Raw genomic sequence first — 22,496 nt, 5'->3', positions numbered from 1 at the left:
CTTTATGACAGCAGTGTTCCAATGTCAGTACTGCTGAAGGCTTCTCTACCTCTAACCGTGGATACCCATTCTAAATATCCACCTGTTGAGAGAGTAACCACTAAATAATATCATTTGTTGGCCTATACTAAGGAGACCGGTATAGAGAACCTGGCTGGAGCAAGAGTTGACCACAATTTCTCCATGCCTACTATATCTCCCAAATATACAGGAGAATATCCACTTTGCCATGTGTCAGTCAAACTCAAGGGATGACGATAGAAGCTAATACGCCGAGTTGTGGAAACAATTTCTATAATCTGTCACGTGACATAGTAATAATCACTGGCTTTATAATGAAGAGGTGGACGTATTTCAGGGCACGCAAGAGAGAGAGGAGGGAGGAGATAAAGAGAGGGTGAGATAAGACAATAAGGCAGGTAGAGAGAGTGTTCGGATGAGATTGCATCAGGTAAGTAAAGCAACGTTATTTTCAGTTACAGTGCTCTTGTCGGTTACCATATAATTTCAGAGTATCTGCATATGAGTATCTGCACATGACGACAATCAAATATCGAGGAAAAAATATATTGTAAATGCATTACATTCAGTGTGTTAATTCTCTATTCTGTGTTACATTAATTATTTAGGCAATTAATAAACAGGTTGTCACAACACTGCCATTTGTGCGTAAAGCAGCTGACCTCAGGTCGCTTAATTTCTGGTTCTAGTTAATTGCTCTCCACTCTCCCTCGCTCCAAATTCTAATATTTCATTCATGAGCACCGACGTCGTACTATTCATATTCTAAATGGTAAAATGACTCACATCTACATGGACCACATCCTATAAATACGGATTATACTCCCTATTGGTCATCTGTGCACAGGCTGACCCAACAAGAGGAGGAAATTGAAGATTAACCTTCGTGTAACAGCCAAGAGAGAAGACTTGTGCAAACAAACAACAATAGAAGCAACAGAAGAATATCGAAGTAATCCAACTGGAGTTATAAAAGTTGTAAAATGTCTCTAGTGGGCGCCCTGCCTTTCCTGAAACCGCGCCTATCCCCTTCTGTTTCTCCTGGGCGCCAAAGAAGACACACACTGCCAGCAAGCGAGTTCCGGCCGCTCAACACTCAAGATGCTATCAGCGTGTTCGAAATCGAGAAAGAGGGTAAGTTGTCCATAGATTCAATTATAAATGTGTGTATGTATTATGTGTTATGAATTAATGGCACGAATATACAATGTATTAGCGTTATCAGGGGTACTCAAGTCACGCGTAAATCTCGTGCCAACAGCCTCTCCTTGGGCTTTACGCACGTTGACTGGGCGCGCTAGTCTGTCTTCCTTTCCATAACACTTTGTATTAATCCCTTTTTATAGGTTTAATGCACTGATACGGATCCGCCTTGGCAGTCTTAAATACAGTGAGTCCAAAGATTATGAAAAAGTGTGTCTCTCTTTTCCCCCGCCAGCCTTTATCTCTGTGTCAGGAGACTGCCCGCTCCACCTTGATGAGGTGCGTCATTTCCTCATGCTGTGTCCAGAGCTGTCCATGGGCTGGTTTGAGGAGGGGAGACTAGTAGCCTTCATCATTGGGTCCCAATGGGACCAGGACAGACTCACCCTAGTAAGACACCTTCTATGATGTTATATAATTTCCTATTGATTCATAGGTCATTTACTCTATATCTTACTGTGTTTTTATTAGCTCACTGATAGTTTTTCGAAATCAGGTGCTCTGTATCACATCACTATACATATTATTGAATTAACTCTACTTGAGCTACATTTGCATTTTCCTTTGCTGCAGGACGCCCTAACTCTTCACAAGCCCAAAGGTTCCACAGTTCATATCCATGTGCTGGCGGTCCACCGGACATTCCGGCAGCAGGGCAAGGGCCCTATCCTGATGTGGCGCTACCTGCAGTACCTACGCTGCCTGCCCTATGTGCGCCGTGCAGTGCTCATGTGCGAGGACTTCCTGGTTCCCTTCTACCAGAAGTCTGGCTTCAAGGTGCAGGGCCGCTGTTCCATCACGGTGGCATCACTAACCTTCACAGAGATGCAGTACCCTGTGAGGGGCCATGCCCTGATGCGGCGCAACAGTGAAGCTATTGGTTTTTCTCAGACTGCGTTATTATTGGAGAAACAGACTCAGAGGCTTGAGTCTGTGTTATTATTGGAGGAACCGATTCAGAGGAGTGAGACTGCATTATTATTGGAGGAACAGACTCAGAGGACTGAGCCTGAGCCTGCTGATGTGTAAATCTTTTTTTACTGAGTAAGATATTAGATTCCTGCTGTACATATAAACTATGATGTAAAATAAAGTGATGTAAACATTTACATTTATATCTAAGATGGTAGTCTAAAGTGCACACCATACATGCATGACCAATGCAGGGAGTCTTTAAGCTTTATTACAATGTTTTAATTTAACGTTAGTTAATATGTGAATATTTCAACGTTAACTAGGTACATGCTAATGAATGTTAGAACAAATATTGTGTGACTTCTGTCTGTGTGAGATTATATTTTTACTGCAAATGTTCCCGTTTTATTTATTGTAAGTTTTGTCTGAAGGTTTGGGTTGCAAGCACCCTCCTCTCTGACGGTATATGGACTGACGTCACTGACTACCAGGCTTTAGCAGCTCAACCGTGCCTCTTTATCTCTATTAGTGGGCATTAGGTATACTGTAAACGTCTGAGGATTTACAAGAGGATCCTTTCATTGGACTGCCAGTAGATCTAGTGACTTAACAAGCCCGTTTTCATACGATGAGAAAAGTAGGCTACATCCACACCAATTTGGATTACTGTTTGTCTATTCATTTCCCTTTGGGTCACATGTGCAGAGCGTTAATCAAACCATGTAATATCTTCTCTTACTCCACCAGAACCTGTCTTACCCTTGAAACCAATCATATATTTAATAAATATGTTTTTGTACTGTTTTTGTTATTAAAAAATATAATAAAGATGATAATGTATTAACTTTCTGAGCATGTTCAATTTGGATGACTTCAGTATAATAATGATAATAATATAATTTATTCATAAGAATACACAACATCATATGCATACTTTGGCTGTGTTTACACATGCAGCCAAATTCGGATCCTTTGCCAAATTATTGGTCCAATAAGTGGGAAAAGATCCGAATTGGGCTACCTGTGTAAACGCAGCCTAACATTTGTCACGACCCAGAACTAAAGATTGCGTTAACATGGCCAGCTACTGGACAGGAAAGACTACTGGACAGCAGCTTTCAATCTATAGCTAGAGGACTCCTGATATCTCCAGGTGACTTCAACCTACTTACGTCTACCTTCGGTTCATTTCTTTCCATCTCTTTCTATCTCCTCCTTGCCTCTTCTGACCTCACCCTTTCCCGGACCCCTCCCACTCACAAGGCAGGCAATACGCTTGACCTAATCCTTACTAGAGGCTGTTCGCCTACTAATCTCACTGCAACCCCCCTCCAGGTCTCAGATCACTATTTTGCTTCCTTTTCTGTCTCCCCAGATCAGCCCCTACCCAGATAGTCATGTGCCGTCGCAATCTTCGCTCTCTCTCTTCCACTACGCTATCCTCATCCATCCTATCATCTCTCCCTTCTGCTAAATCCTTCTCCCTCCTGTCTCCTGATTCTGCCTCTTCAACCCTACTTTCCTCCCTTTCTGTATCTTATGACTCGTACTGTCCCCTTTCCTCCTGGCCGGCTCAGCCCTCCCCTCCGGTTCCATTGCTGAGAAAATCATTGCGAGCATACAGAGCAGGGTGAAAATCGAGGAAAGCTAAACTTACGGAGGACCTATCATCCTTTCACTCCCTCCTCTCAACATTTTCTTCCTCTGTATGCGCTTTGAAAGTCACTTTCATTCACTCCAAATTTCTTGCTTCTTCCTTTAACCCTAGGAAACTCTTATCCACCTTCTCATTCCTCCTTAATCCTCCACCCCTTCCTCATCCCTCTCTGCAGATTACTTTGTCAACAACTTTGAAAACAAGGTTGATGACATCAGCTCCTCATTCACTCAGCCTAGTGAGTCTATTGATCCCACTGACACAGAACAACTACGCTACGCCTTAACCTCTTTCTCCAGATAAAATCCTGAGACTAGTGAGGTCCAGCCACCCGACAAACTGCCCGATAAACCCATCCTGATCATCTCTGTGGAGACCTTCTCCCGTTCCTCACTTCCCTCATCAACTCATCCCTGACCACTGGCTGCCTCCCCTCTGACTTAAAAACGTCCAGAGTTGCTCCCCTCCTCAAGAAACCCTTGACCACTCTGACATCAAAAACTATAGACTGGTATCCCTTCTTTCTTTTCTTTCCGAAACAGTTGAGCGTGCTGTCTCTGACCAACTCTCTCGCTAGTTCTCTCAGAATGTCAGTCAGGCTTCAAGACAGGTCCCTCAACTGAGACTGCTCTCCTCCGTATCAGTGAGGCTCTCCTCACTGCCAAAGCTGACTCTCTATCCTCTGTTCCCATCCTCCTCCTAGATCTGTCCACTGCCTTTAACACAGTGAATCATCAGATCCTCCTCTCCACCCTCTCAGGGCTGGGCGTCTCAGGCTCTGCACACTCTTAGATTGCATCCTACCTGACAAGCCGCTCCTACCAGATGACAGCTGGATGTCGGACCACCACCTCAAGCTAAACCTTGACAAGACGAAGCTGCTCTTCCTCCCAAGGAAGGCCTGCCCACCCCAAGACATCTCCATCACGTTTGACAACTCTACGGTGTCCCCCTCCCATAGTGCAAAGAACCTTGGTGTGACCCTGGACAACACCCTGTTGTTCTCTGCAAACATCAAAACAGTGACTCGATCCTGCAGGTTCATGCTCTACAACATCCATAGAGTATGACCCTACCTCACACAGGAAGTGGCATAGGTCTTAATCCATTCACTTGTCATCTCCCGTCTGTACTACTGCAACTCACTGTTGACTGGGCTCCCCGCTTGTGCCATCAAACCCCTGCAACTTATCCAGAATGCCACAGCCTGCCTGGTGTTCAACCTTCCCAAGTTCTCCCATGTCACCCTGCTCCTCGGCAGGCTCCACTGGCTTCCAGTCAAAGCTCGTATCCACTACAAGACCATGGTACTTGCCTACAGAGCAGCAAGAGGAACTGCTTCTCCCTCCCTAGGCTATGCTCAAACCCTACACCCCAACCCGAGTGCTCCATTCTTCTTTTTCTTTAATAAAGCACTGACTGCCATATATTAGTGTTGTCTTTTTGCATGAAGTGTATTATTACACCTGCTTAAATTGATCATCTCTCTCAAGGTGGCATTTATTGGAGAGAAGGTAAAGCCTTCCAGAGTACATTTTTCCCAAATAAGGCATATTGTCACCCTGTCAGTCTTCATCCACAAACCTGCCAGGTGAACAACTGAACCCACACGGAAGGGTAAATCTGGCTCAAGGAAATAAACTCCCCTCACTCATTTATTTAGAACCAAATCTACAAAAGTAAGCTCAATTATAACATGATCCTATTTTTTAATCCTAAAATTGTATCATGATAAATTCTTTAAATCCCATCTACAAAGGGGAGACAACCACCACCATACATGTCAACAAAGCCATGTAAACACTGCTATGGTGTGTTTGAACGAATTTTTGCCACAGATTACCTAATTCCATCCTTTTGTTTAGAAATGTGTGCATTTCCCCTTGCTGCTCTGGATGTAATAGTGTTGGGATATTTTCTAGCCGTTAGTGAGGAGTGCTGCTGTACGATGTGTTTGCTGAGGTCACAGCAATGAAAGAAGGTCGACTCCCCCAGCCATCAGTGTTGGAAGCGTGAGCGGCACTAAATTGTATTAAATGAAAGACAGGTGTCAGTGATGCCTATTCATTCCAACAGTGGAAACAGAGTGGTGCAAATGCTTCCTCTTGTGTGCAGTGGACACAGGATCAGTGCCAAAGACCGTGGTATGGCATTATGGCAATAATCACACAGTAATACAAAAGGGCCTGCAATTACTATCGTCATTCATTATGCTTTGTTTACAATAACTGAAAACAACTTACTGTCACGCCCTGATCTGTTTCACCTGTTTTTGTGCTTGTCTTCACCCCCTCAGATGTCGCCCATCTTTCCCATTATCCCCCGTGTATTTATACCTTTGTTCTCTGTTTGTCTGTTGCCAGTTCGTCTTGTCGAGCGTACCCGCGGTTTTCCCATACTCCTGTTTTTGCTCTAGTCCCTGTTTTCCTGGTTTTTACCATTCTGCCTGCCGTTCTGTACCTTGTGACACTACCCTGGATTACTGACCTCGGCTTGCCATGAGCCTGCCTGTCACAGATCCCTCCGGAACTGTGTCATTACGCGCACCTGGTCCCCATTTCCCTGATTGTAATTGTATAAATGTGCCCTTTGGTTCACACCATTGGGCTGTCGATTATTGTTCCAATGTCCGTTGGTCGTGTGAGTACCTGTGCTGTGTTTTGGCTTTTGTGCCGCTTGTATTGCACAGATGACTACGGGTCTCGTCCCGGTGTATATTGGTATCATTGTGTGCATGTATGTTACGGGTCTCGTCCCGGTGTATTTATTCAAGGTACTCCTCGCTCTTTTGTTTGGGTTTCTACCCTGTGTTTTGTATATGTGTTTGTTTGGTCTTCGTCCCCGTGCCTTTACATGGCACGCTGTAATTTGGGTAAATAAAAACCCTTATTACACATTCCAGCACCTGTCTCCCGATCCCTTTATACCAACGTGACACTGCCTGCCATTCTGTACGTTTCGGACTCTGCTCTGGATTACTGACCTCTGCCTGACCTGTCGTTTGCCTGCCCCGTTTTTGTAATAAACTTTTGTTACTTCGAACTGTCTGCATCTGGGTCTTCTCCTGAGTCGTGATACTTACTGTACTTTCATTGAGGTGGACGGACGATTCCATGCCACACCACCTTCCGTACTGCTAGTGAATGAGTGAGTTGTCGTCATAATGTACACCATAATTTGTGTCGTTTCAGTCATGACAGTTATTCAGACAGCATGGACAAATCAACAAAGTGGTCCCTTAGACCTTTGACTGCTGTTTAAAATAACAATATTACAATGATCAATCTGCCAACCAGGGCATTCAAGTTGTTGCTTGATGGATTTTTCTCAATTTTGGAATTTAGGGATCATCTACATCAGCATGGAACCAAGTCATTTCACCAACCGGTGCAAAATACAATGTAACATTTGGACCTAATGGACAAATTCCCCATTGTCAAATGCATTCTTCTCATAGCTAGGCTGTGTTTTGTAATCGCTCTGTTTTTAATCCCTATATCATTTTAACCAGTTATGGCACCAGGTCACTAATTTTACAACCTCATTTTACGACCCCACTTATAGGAGGGGGCCACTTCCTCCCCCAGACAGGCTCATGTCCAGTAATCCCATAAAGCCCTGTATGTAACCAACTAATCTGTTTACTAGACATCCCATCAGAGAGGACTCTCACCAGTCCCCACAACACCTTTCACCTCTCACCAGGACAAGGGGAGGGACATTTACATCTGTAGATCCTTATTTACTGGCATAACGGCCCGTTCCGGTTGGACACCCAGCAGCACAGAAGCTCTCCAGATTAAATCCACTGTGTATTTCATTGGCATGCTACCTTGTATGGTTCTCCATCTCAACACAGACATCCTCATGTTATCATGTGGTCACAGAAGTGAAATTGACAGTGGGCAGCACACTAAACACCAGGAAAGAGGGGGGCCACTGCCATTACTGAAAAGACAATACTATTCTTTGAAAGGCTAATCCCTGAGCATCCTTGAAGTCATTTTCCTGCTCAATTTTTTATTTTTATTCCATTGAGTTAAATTTTTATTTGATTAGTTTTTTACTTTTTCTATTATTGTCACATTGTTTAGAGGTGAACATGCAAGCAAGAATGTCCTTGTACTATGTACAGTACACCACAATGTGTTCCTGTCCATGTGATAAATAAACAACTTGAACTTCAACAATTACCACCATCATATAGGAGTAATCATACACAGAGACCAACGTTTGTTTTGAAAAATGTAATGAGTGCTTATTTGAAAGTTTATTGGAAGATGGCTCTCACAATACTGAAAAACAAATCAAAGAAAGCTCTTCACCAAACATTAATTTAAATGATGTGTACAGCAACTCTTGAGAATCATAGCATCAATAAAGAACAGGCAAATGTATACAGTTCAACCTAGACATTTTCTGACTTCAACAATCAGAACTATAAAAATGGTCTACCTTTACCATAAAAACATCAAAAGAACATGTGTTTGTGTTGTTGTGATGTGAATTTCTATTTAGCACCTGGAGCTGTAGCATCTCTCTAGATCTGGCATGTGTGTCAGCCACATGTCTAGACTTGGCTGTAGGAGCCAGGGATTCGATAGTTGGAGTATGATGGTGCATCTTTGGAGTCACCGCTGGAGGCTGCAGGGAGCAGCAAGAGCCCTGTAGTGACATCTTTTTTGCAGCGATCCATTGCCTCCTTGTACGAGATCTTCTCTTTCGTGATGGGGTCAATCAACTCTTTGGTGTGGGCAGACTTGTCTTGGAGGTTCTTGGCTACTGTGCTGTCAATTATCTTGGTGTTAAGAGCATCTTGGACACTGATGCGACCAGCTTTATGGGGGTTCACCAGCCCCCCAGTCAGGTACTGTGCTTCCATGTACCTCATGGCACTATCCTGAGGTATCCAGCCTTTCTCAGCCGCTTGCCCTACTGCGAGACGCTCCTTGGTCACAGGATCCTCCACTCCAGTGAAGGCCTTCTGAGCATTCAGTAGCAGATGCATGTGACTTTTGTCAATGAGACCCAGCTCAACTGCTTTGTGAACAGAGAACTTGTCCTTTCTGTTGAGGTCGACGATGCCACCCGTGGCTGCCTGTGCCTCCAGGAGCTTCTGGGCTGTGGTTGGGTCAATAAGGTTTCGAGTCAGGGCACTACGTACAGACATACGGCTGTTGGTGGTGGAGTCCAGCACCCCAGAGATTGGGAAGAGCTCATCACCGCTAGAAATATTCAGGTTGCTACTGCTGCCGTATCTATTGTTTGTGAGACTTGAGTAGGAAGACCTTAGTGATGATGGCATTGTGCTCAAAGAAGATGCCGCAGTGGTCTTTGTCGGTGTCCTTGGTGTTGCGATTGGACCAATGTAAGGCTTTGGTCTGGATTCCCCAGCGACCAGGAGAGCAAATTCTGAGATAGGCATTTTACCCTCCTTGTAGCGGTGCAGATCGGACTGGGTCAAGCGGCCATCCTTTAGAGCATTCTTGACAGAGAACTGCTTTCCACTCTTGCGATCCTGCAGAATCGAGGTCTCCCCATCTGGACCCATTGAGGTGATCTCCTCCCAGTCACATTCTAGCTCCTGAAGCTGGATGTACTTGTTGCGGTCAATCAGGCCCTCTAAGTAGGCATCATATGGTGACATGTCTTTGCCAGTCTCGGGGTCAAGGATGCTGATTCTAGTGGAGAGGTTGGTCTCTCTGGTGTGTGTCTCAGAGTGGTCCTCTTTCTTAAGATTGTTCTGCAGCTCCATAATGTAGGTCTCCTTTTGGTGTATCCGGTCTTTTTCATCCAGGATGTCCTTTTCTAGACGTTGTACCTCAGAATCCATCTTGAAGCCCCTTTGCCTGTTTATCTGGTTTCTCTCACTCATCAGCTTGGATTGCAGCTGGAACGATATGCTTAAATCATGTTTCTCAGACTCCAAAGTCCTCAGTGTTTGGAGGAGATTTTCCTTCTCTCTCATCAGGGAATCTCTATTGAGGGTGATGCTTGTTTCTTCGTGAGAGGTGCTTGACTTTGTGGTCTGGAGCCGGGTCACTTTGGTATTAAGTCTCTGGATTTCATCTTCTTGATCCCGTCTGGAACTTCTTTCCTGCAACACTAGATCTCTGAGATGGTCCCTCTCAGCCTCCACATTCTGGTCCTTCTCCACCCGAATCACCTCTTTATATACAGTCTTTTCAATTGACTTTTCCTTGCGCAGGATGTCCAACTTGATCTTCAGGTTTCGGATGTCCCTTTCCAACTGACTGATGTTGGTTTCCTCCATATCCATGTCTGTGCGTAAGCCACTGGTTAGTTTCTCAAGCTTGGGGTCTCTCTCCACTTTGAGGACTTCCTCAATAATGATCTTCTCCGCAATGGGTTGAGGGCTATTTTCAAGCTCAAGGATGCGAGATTTGATCTGTCTAAGCTCTGTTTCTACTTGAATCTTTTTTTGCCGGTCGTCCATCAGTGCCAAGTTTCTCTCTTTCTCCTCAACCAGGGCTCTCAACTGTCGAACTTCCAATTCCAGTTTTCTACGGGATTTAACCTCTTCATCCAAGTTCTTGTTCAGCTTTTCATACTCCAGGAGTTGTTTTGGATCCTTCTCAAGACGCACCACTTCCTGCATCACAATCTTCTCCTCTGGTTTCTGCCTTTCCACCATGATGTACTTGTTCTGCAGGTCAAAGACAGTTTCCTCCATGTTGCGTCGTTGCTGGATTTCCTCCCTCACATCTCTCCTCAGACGGTCAGCCTCCTTCTCCAGTAGGGGGTCATTTTCATATTTGACCACCTCTTTGTTTACAAGCTTTGTCTCTAACTTAGACTTTTCAACCTTCCATTCATCCCTCTCTTTGCGCAGGCGGCTCAGCAGATTCAGGGTGCTGTCATATGAAACCCGCAGAAGTGAAACCTGGTCGTTCAACCTCTTAATTTCCCTGATGACCTCTGGGCTCTTCTCCTCTTTAATCACTTCCTGGGTCACTTCCTTGTACTCTGACTTGGGTTTCTGGGAACGCAGAGTTTTAAGATCCACCATAACTGAGTCTATTTCTTTCTCCAGATCAGTGCGGTTTCGATTAGAGTCATGCATCTCTTTCCTTAGCCTCACCAGCTCCACCTCTGTCTCAGGGTCCACCCTGTAGATCTCATTGATGATCTCCTTGACCTCAAGCTTGGGCCGTACCTTCTCCACTTCACTGTAGCGGATCTGGAGGCTGGTGAGTTCCTTCATCAAATCACTGTTTATCTTGTTCTCCTCTTCCAGGCTGTTGTGAATAGTCTTAACCTCGTCAATGAGTTTTGGGTCCTGTTCCACCCTCTTCAGCACCTTGGTAACAATCTTAGGCTGGATTGTGGGAATGATCCTCTCAAGTGTGTTTATTTGGCTCCTAGTGCGGAATATGTCATCATTGAGGGCCTTGGATCTTAACCCCTCCTCTGAGATTTCGGTCTGAAAGGTCAGAACTGCTTTCAGCATCTCCGGGTCCTTCTCCAGTCTCACCACCTCCTTTTTCACTACTCTCTCTTTGATAGTCGGTCTCTTCTGTGCCAGAACTGTGATCTCAGTCTTCATGTGGACCGTCTCTGTATCTCTCACCTGGACCTCCTGCTCGAGCTTGCGCATCTCCTCTCTCAGCTTGGTGGCCTCCTTGTCAAGCTGGGGGTCCCTCTCAAACTCAGTTAACATCTTGGTCAACAGCCTAGGTTTGACATTTGTCAGCTCAGTCTCCCGGCGGATGATATTCTCATTGACAACCTTTATCTCTGTCTGGGTGCCAGAGTGTTTTATAGTCTCATCTTGGATTCGACTCTTCAGGGACACCAGGTCACCCTCTAGTTTGGGGTCACGGTAGTACTGCACAACTTCCCTCTCCTCCATTCGTTCCACACCTCTACGGCTTTTCAGTGAAATAAACCTCTTTCTGTATGTTGCTAGTTCATTCTCAGCATGGGAGCGCCTGGTGGTCTCATCCGCCAGCTCTCTCTTTAGAACGTCTGTTTCCTCCAGGTCTTTCTGCTGGCTCTGCAGCTGCCGCTCCTGTTTCACCACCACCTGGCTCACCTTCTCTTCATTCTGTTCAGAGCAGGTAACAGTGGACAATATAGTTTAACCTATTCTAGAGTGGGTTTTTTAATTAGGAATTACAGAATCCACTGTGTTGATGTTTTACAAAGTAATTGTGTCATACTTGGGCAATTATGTTCTTAGCCAATCCCATCTTGTTGAGAAGCTGATCATTCTCTGCAGACACCTCTGAGTAGAGGTTCAGTAGAGCTCTTTCCTGAAACAGAAACATACAGCCTCTAGTCAGATCATGGATATTGAATCAATGCCCAAACTTGAATGCAAATTAAGTCAACTATAGGATGAGGATTGTTGCAGTCTCTCAGGTCCACAATACCTTTTTAAGCACAGCGTCAGCCATGGCGGATGTGTGACGTCTTTTGGCATCTTCATCATCCACATCTTTCAGTGTACCACGGTACTTATCAGATTTGGCCTCATACTCCTACGAGACATGGTGAATATATATTTTCTCTTTTAAGAACAACATTGACCAAAACCCTTCAACTGATATGGACATTTTTAATGGTAGCTCTGATTAGATGAATTTTTTTAAACTCACATTGAGGACATTCTGCAAGTCACGGGACTGTTTCACTGCTAGGCCCACATCATCTGATTTCCTTTTTATGTCCTCCACCACTCTCTGAAAAGAAAGCAAACACACAATAAGAACAAAAGAAATGTACTGCAGAAAACTGACGATGTTCATAGCACGGACAATTGTTGAGATAAAATAACACAAAAATAAACCCACAAACCTTCTGAGAGTTCTGCTTGAAGTTAATTTGAGAAAGTCCATCACTTGGATTGATCGTATTATTAGGCAGGTTGGTCAAAAATAAGTTCAATGATTGGACAGAGCTCTGGAAGCCTTGATTCTTGTTGGTTGCCTCTTGCAGCAGAACCGTTCTATAACAATAGATTTTTTTTAAGCATCAGTATATCATAGACCACAGAAGTAACCACAGACACAAGACATATATAACTCTGACATAAAAACTCAGCATAAAGAGAAACGTCCTCTCACAGTCAACTGCGTTTATTTTATGTGTAAATATTTGTATGAACATAACAAGATTCAACAACTGAGACATAAACTGAACAAGTTCCACAGACATGTGACTAACAGAAATGGAATAATGTGTACCTGAACAAAGTGGGGGTCAAAATCAAAAGTAACAGTCAGTATCTGGTGTGGCCACCAGCTGCAATAAGTACTGCAGTGCATCTCCTCCTCATGGACTGCACCAGTTTTTCAGTTCCTGCTGTGAGATGTTACTCCACTCTTCCACCAAGGCATTTGCAAGTTCCTGAACCTTTCTGGGGGGGTAACAGGTCCTAGACGTAGATCCGGGCTCTTCGCTGGCCATGGCAGAACACTGACATTCCTGCCTTGCAGGAAATCACGCAGACCATGACGGACCCTCATCGATCCCACTCCAGAGTACAGGCCTCGGTGTAATGCTCATTCCTTCAACGATAAATGCGAATCCGACCATCACCCCCGGTGAGACAAAACCACGACTCGTCAGTGAAGAGCACTTTTTGCCAGTCCTGTCTGGTCCAGCGACGGTGGGTTTGTGCCCATAGACGACGTTGTTGCCGGTGATGTCTGGTGAGGACCTGCCTTACAACAGGCCTACAAGCCCTCAGTCCAGCCTCTCTCAGCCTATTGCGGACAGTCTGAGCACTGATGGAGAGATTGTGCGTTTCTGGTGTAACTCGGGCAGTTGTTGTTGCCATCCTGTACCTGTCCCGCGGGTGTGATAATCGGATGTACCGATCATGTGCAGGTGTTGTTACATGTGGTCTGCCACTGCGAGGATGATCAGCAGTCTATCCTGGCTCCCTGTAGTGTTGTCTTAGGCGTCTCACAGTACGGACATTGCGATTTATTGCCCTGGCCACATCTGCAGTCCTAATGCCTCCTTGCAGCATGCCTAATGCACGTTCACGCAGATGAGCAGGGACCCTGGGCATCTTTCTTTTGGTGTTTTTCAGAGTCAGTAGAAAGGCCTCTTTAGTGTCCTAAGTTTTCATAACTGTGACCTTAATTGCCTACCGTCTGTAAGCTGTTAGTGTGTTAAAGACTGTTCCACAGGTGCACGTTTATTAATTGTTTATGGTTCATTGAACAAGCATCGGAAACAGTGTTTAAACCCTTTACAATGAAGATCTGTGAAGTTATTTGGATTTCTATGAATTATCTTTGAAAGACAGGGTCCTGAAAAAGGTTTAGCTGTGGGACAGATGGGGTTCTCACCTCTCCTGTAGCTGACTGTTGACGTTGGCATAGCGGTTCTTCAGGTGTTTGACCTCTGTCTGCTGGCGGCGGATGTCTGGGCAGTACTCATGGAAGCCCTTCTGCAGGGAGCTGCTCAGCTGCTCTGTGGACTCCAAGTCCCTGCTCAGCTTCAGCATCTCGTCCTGCTTTAACGCTACATCCTTGCGCATGTTCTGTTTGTAGGACAAGGGAGAAACACAGGGGACTGATCAAAGAGGATGGGTCAATCAAAGCAAAACACTCACTGCAACTTGTAAGAGTCCATCATAATGACATGATGTGTGATGAACTTTAAGTAGTCATATGACTGAAATACTGTTACCTGAAGCTTCGTGATCCGTGTCTGGAGGACGTTGGGAACATCAGGGAGGGCAGCATCTTCAGCCAGCTGCTCCTCAAAGCCAGAGACTGAGTTGTCCACCATATTTATCTGCTTCTCCAAGAACATGGAAGCTGTGGCTCTGGTCAAGATAAAGAAATTAGTGAGTGAAAATAATCTTGAGGAATTGGATGTAAATAATAAGTCAAAAAATAAGAACATATAGTTAGTTCTTATAATTTTTTAAAATTTCACATTGTAAACTAAATTCTTACTTTTTGTTGTACAGGTCACAGAGGACGTTGGTGTCGTCAAACTTGTTGTTAAGACCACTCAGTTTGAGGGACAGGGCGGAGGTGGTGGGCCCAAGGGGCTTCTGGGCTAGGATGGGATCCATATCTCTCTGGACCGCTGCCTTCTCTGCCTCCAGGTTCCTAACAGTCAGGGTGGCCCTCTGCAGGGCAAAACACACCATGGATATCACACTCTAGAAACACACTGTCCATTATAATGATGCTATGTAGCAGGCTGCAGTGGTCTGAAATAAAAAAACAATCCCTTCACCTCATGCTCCTTCAGCCTGTTGGCCAGGTCATGTGTGGGGTCACTGCGATCCAGAGGGGCCCTCAGCCGGCTCAGGATGTCCTTCTCACTGTGGTCCAGGTTCTTGCTGATCTTGTCCAGCTGGCTGGCCAGCACCGTGGTCTTTGGGTCCACTGGGGCATTAGCCACAGGGGCTGAGGACAAACAGAGGGCACAGTGAGAAATAAGGGGACAGGAGAGGGCCACACTGAGTCTAGTCCCCTGTATCTACTAGGGTCCCACTGTGAGTTCAAACTAAATGATTTCTGCTAAAGTTCTTAGCAAGTGGAGTGATGTTCCACTCACCTGCTCTCACTGAGCGCACCACCTCCACACCGGGGCTCCTCAGGGAGGCCATCAGAGTAGTTCTCTTTCTCTTCAGGTTAGAAAGCTCTCTGTACAGACTGGACACACAAACACACAATGTCATTACAGTTCGCCTGTGATGATGGTTAAGTTTTGGGTCATTGTAATAAGGAGAGTATTTTTTTCTCCCTCTTTACCTTTCCACTTTCTCAAGGGCCTCAGTGTCTGGCGGTGGGACCAGGAAGCAGGCTCCAGGCAGGGTTTTGGTCTTCCCAGTGCTGGTCTGGACCTCCCAGTTCTCATCGTCTAAGTTGGACTTTAGCATGAGCTTCTCTGCTTGAGACACTGAGTCCTAAGGGTGACAGGAGTTTGCATCGTTATATTGTGCTACAGCTGTCAATTGACAGGACATTAGCTTGCCCTTTAACTTCTCAGAACTCTCACAATGCTATTCTATGAAGCTATTTTCTACCTCTCCATTGGTCCATTCACACAGGGACAACACAGGGGTGGGTTTGGTGGGGCGGATGCGCCGCAGCTTCAGAGGGGCAATGGTGCTGCTGAACTCCCTCAGGGCTACGAGGCGCTGTTCGTTCCTCTCTATCGCTCTCTCATCACCCTGAGGATATGAGGTACAGAAGATATTAGAGAACAGATTGAAATAATGCTGTACGTCATAGAAACGACTGAACTTAGATGCAAAGAATAAACCAAATCTCACCTCAAGCTGTAGCAGGATCTCTGGGTTCTTCTTGTTGTTCAGTGATTTGGGGTCCAGATTAGAGTTGAGTCTCTTCATGGACTCAGACAAGGTCTCTACATCCAGCTGGTACTGTAGGTAGGAACACACATAGGAGCAATGTTACATTGAGCCATGACAACGAGCCATAAGAAATGTCATTTCCCAGGGTTAAGAGATGACGTACCTTCCTGTAGTTGTCTATGTTGTCAAGGTGTACCTCCTGGCAGATACACAGGTTTAGGAAGCTCTGCCACTCGTTCTGCAATGCGTCGCTGTGTGCCTGAGACAAACCAAGCATATTGCCCCATGGAAGATCAAAGTAGATGATGAGGTGAGTAACTCAATGTCTTATACTTAAGCTATTACAATGGGAAAGGTTTACATTTTGTAGCCATATAAACATACCCGTATTGTAGAGCTGGCAGGGTGCTTCATTTCAACGAGACGATCCCCATCCATCTGTAGCTGTTTGGTCTCGCTCTCATGTGTTAGCAGAGTGTTGTTTTTGAACTTCTCGTACTCCATGCGCACCCCTGGGGGGTCCAGCATGTGGTCGCTCCAGTCCTTCCTGAGGATCCTCTCCTGGTACTCGCTCAGGTAGACTAGCTCCTTACTGCAGCCCTGCATGTAGTCATACAGAGAGGCCAGGTACCTGTGTCTCCACAGGGAGGCCTCCTGCACCACACAGCATGGGGAGAGAAAGATCAGTCACACCTGGACTATCTTATAGTCAACGATGGTTGAAGGTTCAAATACAACCACAACAGTGTAGCATTCTGATCCCCTTTGACATGTCAGAGCCATACTTTAATGCACACACAGATGTATTACATAACTTCTGGACTCACCAAGAGATCTGTGTACTGTCTCTGAAAGGTAGACAACTTTGCCTGTGGACAGAAAACAAACCATGATAATCATTGTTTAGAGTTCATCCCTAGTTTTGGTGAGATTCAGAATGAAGAAAGCAGCCGAGGGCTTTGTAGTCGTTACCGGAGAGCCAGTGCTGCTGCGGTTCATTTGGGAGCCGTAGGCCTCGATCTCCTGGTGCAGGATGTTATGAGAGGCAATCTGCTTCTCCACATCAGACAGGTTGGGCCCGTACCTCTCTGCACTTATCTGCTTCTATAACACACAACACAACACACAGGTATAGTAAATCCTCTAGAGTTCAGCTGTATGTTTACCTCGACCACATGTCTTGTTAACTTTGTTTGGCTGTTTTCCCCCTGGGGATAATAAAGTTTTGTACCACTACTACTACATTCAGAAAGATATGTTACTCCAAGCAACTAGGAGGTAATACCAAAGGTTTGGTTGCACCAGCAGAAAGCGGTGGTCAACCAAAGTTGTTATATAATGGCAGGACAGTACCGTCTACGGTCATACTGGTCTTGAATAGAGTGTTACCAAGGATATGGCAGGCTCACCTGTTTCTCCTCCAGCACCTGAGACCAGTCAATCCTGGGAGTGAGCTCCACCTCCTGCACTGCCTCATACAGGTCCCGGTACATGGTACAGTCCTTAGACCAGCGGTCATGGAGGTTTCTCACACTGAGGACCAGAAAAAAAGGAGAAATAAGAGTCATATTGAAAGAGGGAAAGAGAGAACATGAGTGTTCAGAATGTTCTCTGAGAGCCTCTGGGAGAGTATCTCTGTCACAAAACCATTGTTTCATATATTCTAAGGGTGTGTGTGTGTGTGTGTGTGTGTGTGTGTGTGTGTGTGTGTGTGTGTGTGTGTGTGTGTGTGTGTGTGTGTGTGTGTGTGTGTGTGTGTGTGTGTGTGTGTGTGTTCTTGCTGGAACTCACTCAATCTCTATCTCTCCAGCCTGTGGGTGTGAAAGCTTCTTGGCCCGGTCCACATCCAGGAACAGATCCTTCAGCAGCCCCTCAGCCTCAGCTAGGATCTCTGTATTCTCCTTCTGGTGCAGTAAGGGCCTGTCCTTCTTGTCATTCACTGTGTCCTGGAACAGAAACAGAAAGGCACTCCCCATCATGACACATTTGTGTTGAATTGCACATTGATAAATGATCTGTTAAACGTGTTAGGTAAAGGTGTATGCATAACTGTGTAATTACATACACAGGCAGTGTGTGGGTAGGGATGGTAGGACCTCTTACCACAGCCATCAGCTCCTCAGAGCGCAGCACATTCTTCTCTACCCGGTCTGCATTGCTCTGCATGCGCGCCACCAGCACGGCCACATCATTACCTTGGCTCCTAGGAAGAGAAAAGACAAACCTCCATTCACATCAGTGTAATTGACACATTGTTGAAACCAGTAGCCCTATCTAAGAAAGATCCGTAGAGCAACCTGAATGTTCAGGAACCAGACTCCATGTTTGGTAGAATAATCCAAATGAGAACCAGACTCCAGGTTTGGTAGAATAATCAAAATGAGAACCAGACTCCAGGTTTGGTAGAATAATCCAAATGAGAACCAGACTCCAGGTTTGGTAGAATAATCAAAATGAGAACCAGACTCCAGGTTTGGTAGAATAATCCAAATGACAACCAGACTCCAGGTTTGGTAGAATAATCCAAATGAGAACCAGACTCCAGGTTTGGTAGAATAATCCAAATGACAACCAGACTCCAGGTTTGGTAGAATAATCCAAATGAGAACCAGACTCAGGCAGAACAAAAAGTATTCCTCAGTCTCCCCCATCCAACTCCACAAAGGACTGTCACTCATCTACACTCATCTAGCAATCAACATATCTTTAAGTCTGTACAGTGCCTTGCGAAAGTATTCGGCCCCCTTGAACTTTGCGACTTTTTGCCACATTTCAGGCTTCAAACATAAAGATATAAAACTGTATTTTTTTGTGAAGAATCAACAACAAGTGGGACACAATCATGAAGTGGAACGACATTTATTGGATATTTCAAACTTTTTTAACAAATCAAAAACTGAAAAATTGGGCGTGCAAAATTATTCAGCCCCTTTACTTTCAGTGCAGCAAACTCTCTCCAGAAGTTCAGTGAGGATCTCTGAATGATCCAATGTTGACCTAAATGACTAATGATGATAAATACAATCCACCTGTGTGTAATCAAGTCTCCGTATAAATGCACCTGCACTGTGATAGTCTCAGAGGTCCGTTAAAAGCGCAGAGAGCATCATGAAGAACAAGGAACACACCAGGCACGTCCGAGATACTGTTGTGAAGAAGTTTAAAGCCGGATTTGGATACAAAAAGATTTCCCAAGCTTTAAACATCCCAAGGAGCACTGTGCAAGCGATAATATTGAAATGGAAGGAGTATCAGACCACTGCAAATCTACCAAGACCTGGCCGTCCCTCTAAACTTTCAGCTCATACAAGGAGAAGACTGATCAGAGATGCAGCCAAGAGGCCCATGATCACTCTGGATGAACTGCAGAGATCTACAGCTGAGGTGGGAGACTCTGTCCATAGGACAACAATCAGTTGTATATTGCACAAATCTGGCCTTTATGGAAGAGTGGCAAGAAGAAAGCCATTTCTTAAAGATATCCATAAAAAGTGTTGTTTAAAGTTTGCCACAAGCCACCTGGGAGACACACCGAACATGTGGAAGAAGGTGCTCTGGTCAGATGAAACCAAAATTGAACTTTTTGGCAACAATGCAAAACGTTTTGTTTGGCGTAAAAGCAACACAGCTGAACACACCATCCCCACTGTCAAACATGGTGGTGGCAGCATCATGGTTTGGGCCTGCTTTTCTTCAGCAGGGACAGGGAAGATGGTTAAAATTGATGGGAAGATGGATGGAGCCAAATACAGGACCATTCTGGAAGAAAACCTGATGGAGTCTGCAAAAGACCTGAGACTGGGACGGAGATTTGTCTTCCAACAAGACAATGATCCAAAACATAAAGCAAAATCTACAATGGAATGGTTAAAAAATAAACATATCCAGGTGTTAGAATGGCCAAGTCAAAGTCCAGACCTGAATCCAATCGAGAATCTGTGGAAAGAACTGAAAACTGCTGTTCACAAATGCTCTCCATCCAACCTCACTGAGCTCGAGCTGTTTTGCAAGGAGGAATGGGAAAAAATGTCAGTCTCTCGATGTGCAAAACTGATAGAGACATACCCCAAGCGACTTACAGCTGTAATCGCAGCAAAAGGTGGCGCTACAAAGTATTAACTTAAGGGGGCTGAATAATTTTGCACGCCCAATTTTTCAGTTTTTGATTTGTTAAAAAGGTTTATTTATTTAAAAAAATATCCAATAAATGTCGTTCCACTTCATGATTGTGTCCCACTTGTTGTTGATTCTTCACAAAAAAATACAGTTTTATATCTTTATGTTTGAAGCCTGAAATGTGGCAAAAGTTCGCAAAGTTCAAGGGGGCCGAATACTTTCTCAAGGCACTGTATGTTCTTGTACTTATTGTTCTGTCATTCCTACTCGTAGTCGCTGTTATGAAAGTCAGCTATTTATTCGTACACACCCTCACATTGATGGATTATTGAGGAGTGTCCTCAGGAATTTACAGTGATCGGGTGACATAGCACATGGAATTCTACTGATGTCCCCATGAATCGCTTTGATCCAAGTTAATAGCTGATGAATGCAATTACATTCCAATAGGACAATAAAACGAATAGCGATAGTGGGGGGAGAGATTCACTGTTTCAACATTGTGGTATCCAGTATCTCATACATGCCTTGTTGACAGTTCTGAGTCATTTAGGCAACTGCTTATCTCTGTTAGTATATGTGGTAAAATGACAAAGTCCACATAGGTTTGGCAGACATATCCTGTCATACCCTGTCACATCCTAAAGAAGGTTAAAAGGAGTTAGATAATGCATAGCTACCGTACCAAAGCAAACAGCACACACACATGTCAGGGTGAGCAGGAGTGTGACAGGCAGACACTAAAGGGAAGCCTAAAAGTCACCCTGCTGGTTCTATAAGATAGAGAGCTGCAAAGGATCCAGACTCTACACCCTGTAGCACCAAGACACACCCCAGTGTAGGAGTGATGTGGAGGGTGTTCCTGCATGTGGTGAGTGACACAGTGTTCAGTGATGTAAAGGAACTGAAAGATAAGGCTCAGATTATTGATTTATCAAGGCACACTTGAAAGGAACATAGCACATATTTCACAAAAACATACTATCTATTCATCTCTACGCAACTTTGTATATACACAAATCTGATAGAACCTGTTTAAGCAACAGAACACACAGTACATACCCTCTTCTCTATATAAACATAAATCCTGAGCGTTCCAGCGATGTACCGAAACACATTCCACATCTGCTGTCTGTCACTCACTTCTGTGAGATCACACTTCTTCAAACAGTGCTTTTATGTGCTCTGGGCTCTTTGTTACCGGGCCAGGCCACTTTAGTGTAACATAGTATTATCCATCAGAGCTATTGTTGCTCTGTCTACATAATTAGTCAGAGCAGCCATCTACTGAATACTGAGAGCAATGTGGAGGATCAATGCACCTTCGTGTCACACCCCATTGCTAAAGGCACACATCAGTGGTTACATACAACACAGTCCAAAAACCAATGAGATTACTCTTTTCTCTGTAAAGTAAACAAATTGTGACAGTTACTACAGAAATTATTGTCTTGTCTCATCATCCATCAGCGGCAGATAAGATATATTTTACGCTTATGTAAGGTAGCAATAAGACGATACTAAGTGCTCCTAGATCAAATCTGATACTTCATCTAAATCATCTCCTGCATTTTCCTGGAAGACTGCAGACTCTCAAAAGAACACTATCATTCCAAGTCAGACATAGAAAAGACCAGTCAACAAATGTCCACATGTGGAGTGGACTAGATTCCAGGTCGCCTCTCCAGGGAATACAAGCAGGCTGAGATGAAATGAAAAAGAGAAATAAGAGACAGAGAAAAGAGAAGGAAACATGACACATCAAAGTTCAGGCAACGGAGGGCAAACTCACTGTGCCACTTTCACCAGGTCGTACTCCTTCTTCTTGCTGAACATCCTGGGAGGCTGTGTGTTCTGTCAGTCCCAGTGAAATGACCTTACTCCTTACTTCCCTCTCCTCGCTGTACCTCTCTCTCTAGCCGTGTCTCCTCTCTCTAGTTAAAGAGCAGCCACCTGTCTCAGCTCCACCCCAAAGAACAGGTGTGTCATCATGAAGGCACTAGACCAGAGGAACAGACTGGGTAGACCTGTTCCTCTCTCCTGTTTTCCATCCCACTCTCTCTCTCACTTTCTCTCCATTCCTACACACCTGCATTCCTATCTTTTAATATATTTACTTTGTCTTACCTGGGCAAAATCGATAAAGATGGTTTTGTTATAGACATTGTTGAATAGGCACTGCTTTTCTAAATCAAGGGAGTCAGCACTAAGAGATACACATTATTATAACAGTGTGATTCCTCATTGGTAGACTTCCAATGGAGAAAC

At 44.7% G+C, this 22,496-nt stretch overlaps 2 protein-coding genes across 3 annotated transcripts; one reads left to right on the top strand and one right to left on the bottom strand.

The window, feature by feature from the left end:
* Nucleotides 1-99: 99 nt before the first annotated feature.
* Nucleotides 100-2,981, top strand: LOC100135782 (retinal arylalkylamine N-acetyltransferase). Of its 2 annotated transcripts, NM_001124180.1 has the most exon segments (4): nucleotides 909-1,155; nucleotides 1,460-1,614; nucleotides 1,798-2,116; nucleotides 2,156-2,981. In NM_001124180.1, coding segments are annotated over 4 exon segments (723 nt in total). In that variant the 5' UTR covers nucleotides 909-1,004; the 3' UTR covers nucleotides 2,254-2,981.
* A 5,046-nt stretch (nucleotides 2,982-8,027) lies between these two features.
* On the bottom strand, nucleotides 8,028-22,221 carry LOC110486549 (envoplakin). Its single transcript, XM_021558241.2, has 21 exons — nucleotides 22,021-22,221; nucleotides 18,216-18,315; nucleotides 17,904-18,058; nucleotides 17,522-17,645; nucleotides 17,085-17,216; nucleotides 16,940-16,981; nucleotides 16,497-16,766; nucleotides 16,276-16,371; nucleotides 16,071-16,181; nucleotides 15,822-15,968; nucleotides 15,547-15,701; nucleotides 15,350-15,447; nucleotides 15,026-15,198; nucleotides 14,737-14,915; nucleotides 14,465-14,603; nucleotides 14,122-14,315; nucleotides 12,617-12,767; nucleotides 12,418-12,501; nucleotides 12,193-12,300; nucleotides 11,980-12,072; nucleotides 8,028-11,864 (listed from the first exon to the last, which is right to left on the bottom strand). The coding sequence occupies exons 1-21, from the start codon at nucleotides 22,062-22,064 to the stop codon at nucleotides 8,367-8,369; spliced, it is 6,093 nt and encodes a 2,030-aa protein (XP_021413916.2). The 5' UTR covers nucleotides 22,065-22,221; the 3' UTR covers nucleotides 8,028-8,366.
* Between the last annotated feature and the right edge of the window lie 275 nt (nucleotides 22,222-22,496).

Source organism: Oncorhynchus mykiss, chromosome 13 (assembly GCF_013265735.2).
Source record: "Oncorhynchus mykiss isolate Arlee chromosome 13, USDA_OmykA_1.1, whole genome shotgun sequence".
NCBI lineage: Eukaryota > Metazoa > Chordata > Actinopteri > Salmoniformes > Salmonidae > Oncorhynchus > Oncorhynchus mykiss.
Note: the sequence above shows the minus strand (reverse complement) of the source record. Positions and strands in the feature narration are given on the sequence as shown.